The sequence below is a fragment of the Perognathus longimembris genome, chromosome 1 (assembly GCF_023159225.1).
Source record: "Perognathus longimembris pacificus isolate PPM17 chromosome 1, ASM2315922v1, whole genome shotgun sequence".
Taxonomy (NCBI): Eukaryota; Metazoa; Chordata; class Mammalia; order Rodentia; family Heteromyidae; genus Perognathus; species Perognathus longimembris.
The window spans coordinates 34,816,411-34,826,391 of NC_063161.1; the positions used below are offsets into that span (position 1 = coordinate 34,816,411).

The 9,981-nt window shown below is 40.1% G+C and overlaps 1 protein-coding gene across 2 annotated transcripts in view; it reads right to left on the minus strand.

Annotated features, from left to right (window-relative positions):
- The window catches only part of Tbc1d15 (TBC1 domain family member 15), a 57,051-nt gene extending 51,182 nt beyond the window's left edge, over positions 1–5,869 (minus strand). For both annotated transcript variants that reach the window (XM_048359349.1, XM_048359341.1), the window contains exon 1: positions 5,775–5,869. In XM_048359349.1, coding sequence (XP_048215306.1) covers positions 5,775–5,804 — 30 coding nt within the window. In that variant the 5' untranslated portion in view covers positions 5,805–5,869. The remainder of the gene's footprint in view (positions 1–5,774) is intronic.
- Between the last annotated feature and the right edge of the window lie 4,112 nt (positions 5,870–9,981).

The following is a 9,981-nucleotide window of genomic DNA, read 5'->3' on the forward strand; positions in this document are numbered from 1 at the left end:
TACTTTCTCATTTTGGTATGTTAGTCAATTGCAATATGGATTTATACATCACACCTAAGGCAAGAGTTTTACTACTAATCAAGATCACAAGGGAAGTTCTGATTACAAAAAAAAAAAATGGCCTTCTCTGAAATATTTGTTAAACACTAGATTAGTATCTAAACAAAACACAGAGATGGTATAGGATGAGCTGGAAAAGGGACAAAATGGGACAATTCTATGTTGTCTGTCTAAAAATGAAAACTTTTTTTTCTTTGTTCTTTTTTTTTTTTTTTGCCAGTCCAAGGGCTTGAACTCAGGCCCTGGGCACTGTCTCGGAGCTTCTTTTGCTCAAGGCTAGTACTCTACCACTTAAGCCACAGTGCCACTTCTGGCTTGTTCTATCTATATGGTACTGAGGAATCGAAACCTGGGCTTCGTGCATGCTAGGCAAGCACTCTACCACTAAGCCACATTCCCAGCCCAAAGATGAAAACTCTTAAAGCATGCAGATATAGTCACATGTGCACAAGATATAAATAAGAATAATCACAGCCAACCACCGTGTGACATTATATCTCCTAACACTCTCCAGCATACACAATCTTCCTGCCTAGAGCTACTCTGAGCTTATATATTCCCTGGAAAGTGTGCCTTTTCTTCATAAATGCTGTTCCTTCTGCCTTAAACATCTTCTACCCTTCCTCCTACAAAAAAAGAAAAAAAAAGAAAAGAAAAATCCTTAAAGACTGTCCGAACTCTTCTACCTACCTAATCTGATTTACAAGTACCTGATCCACAAAGGATCTGGAATGAGAAGACATTCCTAGTTGTTCAATGAAGGACAGAAAATGCCAATAATGTGTCAGGAATGTAATTACTGGATGTACATATCTCAGTGACTGCCTTCATAGCACTTAGAGTCTAACTGTGGATAAAGACAAGAAAACAATTACAGCATATAATAGGCTTCAGCAGGCCTTTATATATGATATCTTAACCAGACTCAGAGGGGTCAAAGATTTGGCTAGCTATAAGCTGAGGCCTTAGTAATGGCAATTTTAACTAAGAGGGTGTAAGAAAGCAGAGGGTATACATTCCTGGCAAAGGGCATATGCTAAACAGAGTATATCCTAAACAGAGAATTGTTCAATATATAGCTAATACTTAAATATCAGATGGTAAAGTTTAAGCAATTAAGACAAAAGTTCCAACCAGGTCAGATCAGAGTTTTATTAGCCATGCTAAAGAACTCAAGAGATTAGAATTTATCCTGAAGCTAAAGAAAAACCACTGGAGTTCTAGCAGGGAATGGCATGGTCACACTTTAACTTTTCTAAGTCAACATGCTGGCTATAGGGCCAAGAATGAGCAGCTGCAATAATTCAAAGAAAAATTCAAGATGGCTTGAATTCAGGCAGTGAAAGTGGGGATGGGGAAAGGCAATAGACTTAGAAAGATATTTACAAGGTCAAAATGGCAAGACTTTGTGACTGATTACATGTAGGAGGTAAAGGAGAGAGGACTCGAGGACAAAATTGAAAATTGAGAGGTTATTTACTGAGACAGGGAATACAGAAGAAAAAAAGTAAACCATGGGTTTTATTTGGGACATATTAATCATTAGTCATGTCAATGGAAATAAGAGAAAATGTAGTATAAAGGTAACACACCATAGAAATTCTGATAGAAGACTGTGTCTTTGAGATAAATATATATACATATCAAATGTATATATATACACATTATATATATGATGGTACACATCTTGATGAATGGTAGGTACACTGCTTACAACCATAGTGTGCCAATGTCAGAATGTAGACATACCTAGAAATCTATGAAAACTTTGAAATAACTAAATGAGTAACTTCTTTTATATCAATGACTATATATTCATTATAGCACAATAGGAAAAGGTACAAACATTTCATAAGGCTTTCTACCAGCAAAAAGTGAAATAAACATTAAACAATCTCAACAGCTATGTCTCATCAAAACTAACATGTAATAGCTTCATTTTTTTCCATTAAAAAAGTCACACAAAGTGAAATGACTTAAAACTGAAAAACACAGTACTGTAGAAAAAAATAAAGTCTGGCTCATGCCTGTGAGCCTAGCAACACAGCAGGCTGGAAACAGAGGATCAAAGTTCTAAGCCAGCCTACGCAGACACATCTGTGTGACTCTCATTTCCAATTAACCAGCAAAAAGTTAGAAGTGAAGGTGTGGGGGGGCTGGGAATATGGTCTAATGGCAACAGTGCTCGCCTCATATACATGAAGCCCTGGGTTCGATTCCCCAGCACCACATATATAGAAAACGGCCAGAAGTGGCGCTGTGGCTCAAATGGCAGAGTGCTAGACTTGAGCAAAAGGAAGCCAGGGACAGTGCTCAGGCCCTCCCTGAGTTCAAGCCCCAGGACTGGCAAAAAAAAAAAAAAGTGAAGGTGTGGATCAAGTGGCAGAACACCAGCCTTGAGTGAAATAGCCAAGCAAGACTCTAAGTCCAAGCCCCAATACCAGCATTAAAAAAAAAGTCTGTATTCAACAGCCCTTTATACAAAAAAACTCAGCAATAAAGAATGCCACAAAATAAAGAAAGAAGACATTTGTATTATATTCTGGGTATGTACCATGTTACAAGATCTAAAGAAAGAAAAACCCTCTGGGAAAATCTGCCAAGATTTAGGAATTTTTTTTTACCTTTGTAAAGCATAAAGGTTTAACAGTACTATCTATGGTATATCTAAAAGGAATTAGATGAAGCCAGTTTTTTAAGCTACAAAATAAATTCTTACTAACCCTTACTAAAAAGTCATCAAATTCTAGTTTTAAGAAGTAACCAATGAGCTGGGCACTGGTGGCTCACGCCTGTAATCCTAGATACTCATGAGGCTGAGAACTGAGGATCGAAGTTCAAAGCCAGCCAAGGTAGGAAAGATCATGAGACTTATCTCCAATAAACTATTCAGAAAAAGCTGGAAGTGGTACAGCACTAGCCTTGAGCACAAAGAGGCTCAGGGACAGCGTCCAGGCCCTGAGTTCAAGCCCCAGAACTGGCAAAAATTAATTAATTAACCAATGATTTTTTCCAATTATTTCAAGTTATTTTATTAGAACAAAAACATAGGAAAAACCTAAAGTGAAAGTACTACAAAATAGGATTTTACAATTATAAAAAAGAAACATTTTAATGGAAGCATCTCTCTTATTCTAATATCATTTGCTCTTCCTGATTTTTCCTCTTCACTGAAGACATTCTGTATATCAGGATCTGAGCTAGGTGAAGTAGAAACATTTCAAGATTTAACCTCATGATAAAAAGCCAATCTACGGGTTACCAGAGTATGAACACTAAAAATTGCATCCACATAAAGGGCTTGAAATTCATACTGCCTTTCTTACTTACACAAGGTAAGGGGATGATTTTGAAAATTGAAGTTTACAAATTCCAAGGGCCAGGAATAAGCAACACATGTATCTCCAATACCTAACACAGTGTGGAACAAATCACATGTTTAAAAGTATTTGTAGAGGAAAGCAAAGTAACTATAACTAGCAGGGTATAATGTCAAAAACTACTTCCAGCTACTTCTTTTTCGCCCCTTTCTCTGTGATAGGTAAATTCAACTCATTCTATTAACCTGATAGGAGAGAAGCAGAACAGCATTTAGAGACTGTGTCCTTATTTCTTCCCTCAATATTCACAAGAGGATATCGCTTCTATCCATTTTGCTGTTTGTTAAAGCATACATTGACTAGTAGATCTCAACGAACTAATTAGGGTTACTAATCAAACGCAAGCCCTCTTTTTTTTTTCCTTTTTGTCAGTTGTGAGGCTTGAACTCAGGGCCTGGACGCTGTCCCTGAGCCACTAGCACTCTACCACTTGGGCTACAGCTCCACTTCCAGTTTTTGAGTGGTCATTTGTGTAGTCCCTTTTTTTTTTTTTGCCAGTCCTGGACCTTGGACTCAGGGCCTGAGCACTGTCCCTGGCTTCTTTTTGCTCAAGGCTGGCACTCTGCCACTTGAGCCACAGCGCGCCACTTCTGGCCATTTTCTATGTATGTATGTGGTGCTGTGGAATCGAACCCAGGGCTTCAAGTATACGAGACAAGCGCTTTTGCCACTAGGCCATATTCCCAGCCCCTTGAGTGGTCATTTGAAGAGAAGAGTCTCACAGTGACTTTTCTGCCCAGACTGGCTTTGAACTGTGATCCTCAGATCTCACCCTACTGAGAAGCTAAGATTACAGGTGTGAGCCACCAGTCTCTGGCTCAACCCCACTTTTAAAAGCTCTGGTAGGAAAAACAAAATACATTCAGAAATGAATCCTTGTATATGCATGATAATAAGCTCTTGAAGGTAGACAGATGATTGAAATGACTACATTATAATCAAATTTCTTATACTGCATGGTAGAAAGAACTCACCCAAAAATGTAGCAAATCTCATATTTCACAAGTCTGCTTTACCAAGTATTCTTTCAAACCCAATTTAAATCTGGAAATGGGAAGTGTAGATTAAATGAAAAGGATTTCTTCTTGGAAAGTGGTAGACTGGATCAGTCCAAATGGAAAAATCAAACAGGATAACTCTCCTCGTTTTATAAAAGGACAAAAGAATAGTAGTAATCCAAAATAAAATATCCAACTTATCATTTCAAAGAGAAAGTACAAATTAGTGCGCAAACTTCTGTCTTTTTAGTTTCCTGTGTTCTTAAACACTCCCCTTTAGGAAACGACTGACAGCACTTCCATTCTGTAGAGAAAGAATCTGAAGAAAATAAGTCCTAACTTCTCAGTTTCCCAACCTCAGATCAACAGCGAAAACAAAACCCTATCTGTTATTCTGCAGCCTAATATATTCTCCACACCGAACCACAAATGCTGTCAAATAATTCAAAACGGAGTGGAATGCAATTGGGGAAACCTGAGCAAAACACGAGGAACAGAGGAAGCTATCGTCACCAGTCAGCCCTCCCTATTTACGATATACCCAGGCACCAGGAAACGCTGCCAATGGCCTATCACAACGCTGACATTCGGGGGGGGGGGGGGAGGGGTTAGGAGGGAAAGCACAAGAACTTGCATTGGAAATATTCAACGAAATCTCCTATAATGATAGCTCCTGTTAAAACCACAATAGATAACCCCGTGGAAACGCCTCGTAGACGTCTAGGATATGAACGTCTTAAACTCCTTTCCACAGCTCCCTTAGCGGGGTGGGGGGGACAGGCCTGGCTGCTGACAATCACCCACCAACTCGGCAACCTGCATGTAAAACAGACACAATCCTGTCTTCAGTGCTCGACTCTGACGAAGGGCCCGGCAAGGCTCCAGGCACCGCCTCCCGAAGCTCTGGGGTGTCCCCGACGCTGTCACAAGACAAGCAAGTCAGGTTAACGCCTCAAAAACAGAGAAGCCATTGAAGCCACGAGAGTAGACAGAGGAAGACGTCAGGGCTTGCATTTTTTTTTAATAAAGCTAAGAAGCCACCGTTCCTTAGGAAATGAAAAATATGAATAAAAGGCGTCCGTGTCGGGGGCACATCAGAGCAGAAGAGAGCCGAGGCCTAGCAGCGTCGAAGCAGGAACTAGCTCTCCCAACTCCCGGGATGCACCGGCATTCTCGGGGAAACAGCTGACACCACCACCGGCTCCCCGGTTAGGTCCGCCGAGGGCGGTTCCGGATACTCACGGGCAACTGTTTCCCCTCTTGGCTGCCCCCACAGCGAGCAAAGAAACCCCAGCCTCGGAGAAAACCAGAGGTGCCAGCCGGGGCCGTTACTAACCTTCCCGCTCACAGCGCCCGCCGCCGCCATGTTTCCGGCGCCGGCCTGGTGATGACGTAGCAGTACCTCACGTGTCTCTAGGCTTCACAACAACATCCGGCAAAACGAAAATAACATCCGGGGCCGGAAACGGACCTGAGGGCGGGCGGAGAATGGCGGGAATAAGGAGGGAGGAGCCTCCTGCGCAAGACTGCGGGAGTAGAGGTTGCTGGCTCCGAACTGCGCATGCGCCAGTTTATTGCTTTTAAATTTCTTGTTTTGAGGCTTGCCAAAGAGCGAGGTTTCTCACCTCGTGCAGAACACACCCTATGAGGTGTTGGAAAGTGCTGTGTATTGGGACCCAGCAAACAAGGTTCTGATTTGTGGCCATAGGCAAGTCATCAAAATGCTCTGAACTTTTTTTTTTCCCCTTTGTAAAATCAGTATACTGTCCTTGTGAAGATTAAAGAAAGCCCAGTGTCCTAACCGAAGCTCACAGGAACTTTCTCCCTCTGTATGGGAGGTTTCTGACTTTTAAGTCTGCTTACTGTACTCCAACATGATCTTAAGCAAGGTATATATTTTATAGAACCCACCATAATGCCACATTGGTCCAGAGTTCAAAGCACATAGTTCAGATCTCCTACATAATTATTTATTGTGTAATTTGAAACCTTTCTAAATTCCTCCAAACGTCAGTATGTAAAATGAGAATTACACGTGGAACTGTCTTACTATGGTAACAGGTTTGAAAGGATCTTAAAACAGTCTTGATCTGTTCTCAGTGCTGTAAAAGAATGTAGAGAATGGTTGGATGCTACTGACTGAGAGCTCTGGTACAAGGTCTAAGAGTTCTCCAGCCCCGGGAAGGAAAAAAAAAAAACTCTCTTATTCAGTTAAGTACAGCGAATCCACTTAAGTAACTGGTCTTACAGAGTGGAAAGTAGAGGTTCTGAAGTTGTTTGAGCTACGTGGCAACCATAGAACAATGAAGGCTGCAGGACCTTACTTAGCTCAGAATGGGTCTGCTATTGGAGAAGCTGAACACTAGACACCCAAGATTCCAACCAAGACTGAAATCTAAGAACCAAGCTTGACAATGAATGGAAACAGTGGCTTACCTGTAGAGAATTAATGAAGTGAGGGGGAAAAAAAGGAGCATATTACTAGTAGCCAGAATTATGGGAAAGCTAGAATGCTTTCCCCCAATTTTATTGGACTAAATCCCCTAAAAGTTTAATATTATCCTGGGTGTGGGATAAAAGTGTATGCTAACTAAACTTGCATTTTCCACCTGTTCAGCTTTTTGTTGGTTAATTAGAAATAAAAGTCTTAGAATTTTTTTTTTTTTTTTTTTTGGTCAGTCCTGGGGCTTGGACTCAGGGCCTGAGCACTGTCCCTGGCTTCTTTTTGCTCACTAGCACTCTGCCACTTGAGCCACAGCGCCACTTCTGGCCGTTTTCTGTATATGTGGTGCTGAGGAATCGAACCCAAGGCCTCACGTACATGAGGCAGGCACTCTTGCCACTAGGCCATATCCCCAGCCCAAAAGTCTTAGAATTTTCTTCCCAGGACTAGCTTAGAATCTCATCCTCAGATCTCAACCTCCTGAGTAGCTAGAACTACAGGTGTGAGCCACCAGTGGCCACCAAAAAGTACTATACTCCTAAATTTAAAGGTTTGGTTTTGGTCTCCTAAAATTAAAATGCAGCCAATTTTTCAGGGGAAATGCAATTTGTTACCCTTTTCATAAATGTCTTTTGGTGAGCTGATGAAAACACTTGCACTATGCCTCTTTTCCCTGTTCCCACTATTGACATCAAATCCAGATCCCGAAGTTACCTCATTTGTATTAACTACTATGCCATCTTCTGTCCTTGGCTTTTTGCATCATCTTCCTCCATCTGATCATTCACACTCCTACCATAGCAACCTTTCTTAAGTATTCGTGTGAATTAAAATCCTCCTAATGTCTCCTAATGTTACCTAATGTCTTCAGGAACAAATCCAAATTCTTCAGAATAGTATATGAGGATTTTCACAAATTACTTTTGCCTACCATTTTTACTTTATCATTTTTATTTAAATCCTTCCTGTTTAGGCCTCACTTTCAAACAATATCTCAATATCTGCTAATCCCTAAAAGTGCTGTGGTTACAAGATTGCTTCTGACTGTACCTAACTGGCTTTGCTTAAATAATGGAACTTTCCTTGAATCAATTAATGTGACCTAAAGTAGGCCATTGTAACTGGCCAGATTTTAATCATATGCCCACAGATCCAAAGAACTGGAAGAAAAAAAAAAAAGGTGGGGTAAGAGAGGTAATTCCCAGGGCAAAAATCTATGAATCTGTTAGGAAAAAAAAAGAAGAAGAAGAAGAATGTTGGCCAAAGCAAAACAAACACTGATTATAGAAACTCAGTTTTTCTGTGCTACAATGTGTCACACTATAAAACACTTGGTGGTTGTAGAAATAAAATATGGGAAGTAAAATACAGTGATATTTGGTGACAAAAATACCCTTTCAAGACACAAAATGTTTAACAAGTTCATTTTAAGTTAAATTACTCATTTAAGAATGGATAAATCATGTTACATGGAGTAAAGACACATGTTTTTCCTTCTTCAGTGATGTCTACTGTCTTCATATAACAAGAAGAAACAAAATTAGGATTCTATGGTGGTTTGTTTCATGCATTAGCTTTTTATTAAATGAGAAGTAAATACCATGTGATGCATATACATATAGCAAGAGTTTTTTTTAACTAATTTTAATGTCAATAGTAATTGAGTTGTATGTAACTTAAAATAATCACTGTTTTCTCAAGAGTGAGCAGTTTCAAAGTTCCTCATTCCATTCTGATGAACTACCTAGTCATGCCCTATTTATAATCCATCACTCAGAAATTCATCTGATGCAAAAGACTCTTAATGGTATCATAAAGAAACTTTAGACTTGGGAATGACTTTAGAGATAATCTCCCCAGCTTTTTCAGTTAAAGAGATTGAGTCTCTTAGACATTAGTGAACTGCAAGTCATTCTACATATACCTCTTAACCAGATGTGTTACAATATCATCTGAAAATGACCATCCACTCTCTGAATTACAGCATTTAATTATCATTCTATTGAATCATCTCACCTGTTTCTGATTGGCCTGTTTGTCTTCTAGAGCTTATTCCCTGTCACATATATCTATTAAGATTCTCACAGTCTTTCAACTAATCTCTGCCTTTTCTGAGTTCCTACAACAGTCTTTGTTTTGTTTTGTTTTTGCCAGTCCTGGGCCTTGGACTCAGGGCCTGAGCACTGTCCCTGGCTTCAGTTTTGCTCAAGGCTAGCACTCTGCCACTTGAGCCACAGCGCCACTTCTGGCCATTTTCTGTATATGTGGTGCTGAGGAGTCGAACCCAGGGCCTCATGTATATGAGGCAAGCACTCTTGCCACTAGGCCATATTCCCAGCCCCCCTACAACAGTCTTTGTACAGTTGTATTAGTACTTAATCAAAGCAGCATTATGGATTTTGCTGATACCCATGAGATGACAAGATTCTTCTTTGGAGAAATTGACAGATGAAGAAATCAGACCTACTGGTATTAACAGCTAGGAATTCCCATTGAAAATGAATGAAGCATATTATCCTACAGGGAACAACAAGGTTCAAGAAGAGCCCCCCCCCCATTTTTTTTTCTTTTTTTTTTTTTTTGCCAGTCCTGGGCCTTGGACTCAGGGCCTGAGCACTATTCCTGGCTTCTTTTTGCTCAAGGCTAGTACTCTGCCGCTTGAGCCACAGCGCCACTTCTGGCCGTTTTCTATATATGTGGTGCTGGGGAATTGAACCCAGGGCTTCATGTATACAGGGCAAGTGCTCTTGCCACTAGGCCATATCCCCAGCCCAAGAGCCCCTCTTTTACATCCAAAATTTCAGTCAGCTTTTAATGCTTATGCACTAAGATGCACAGATAAGCATGGTGATCTCACACTTGCAGGAAGCTTTCATGTGAAAGACAGAGATCAAACCAAATCCAACCAAAAAGCTACTTAAGCAGACAGCGAAATGCAAAGAAAAAAAGAAAAAAAGTTTTAATTGTAATAAAATTCTTTAGAGGAAAAGATATTTTACATCCATGAAATAAGAATATCCAGGGAACCAGAATGAATTATCAAGAATTAAAAATATAGAAAAGATAAATGAATAAATCCCAAAGCAGTTTGCAAAATAAA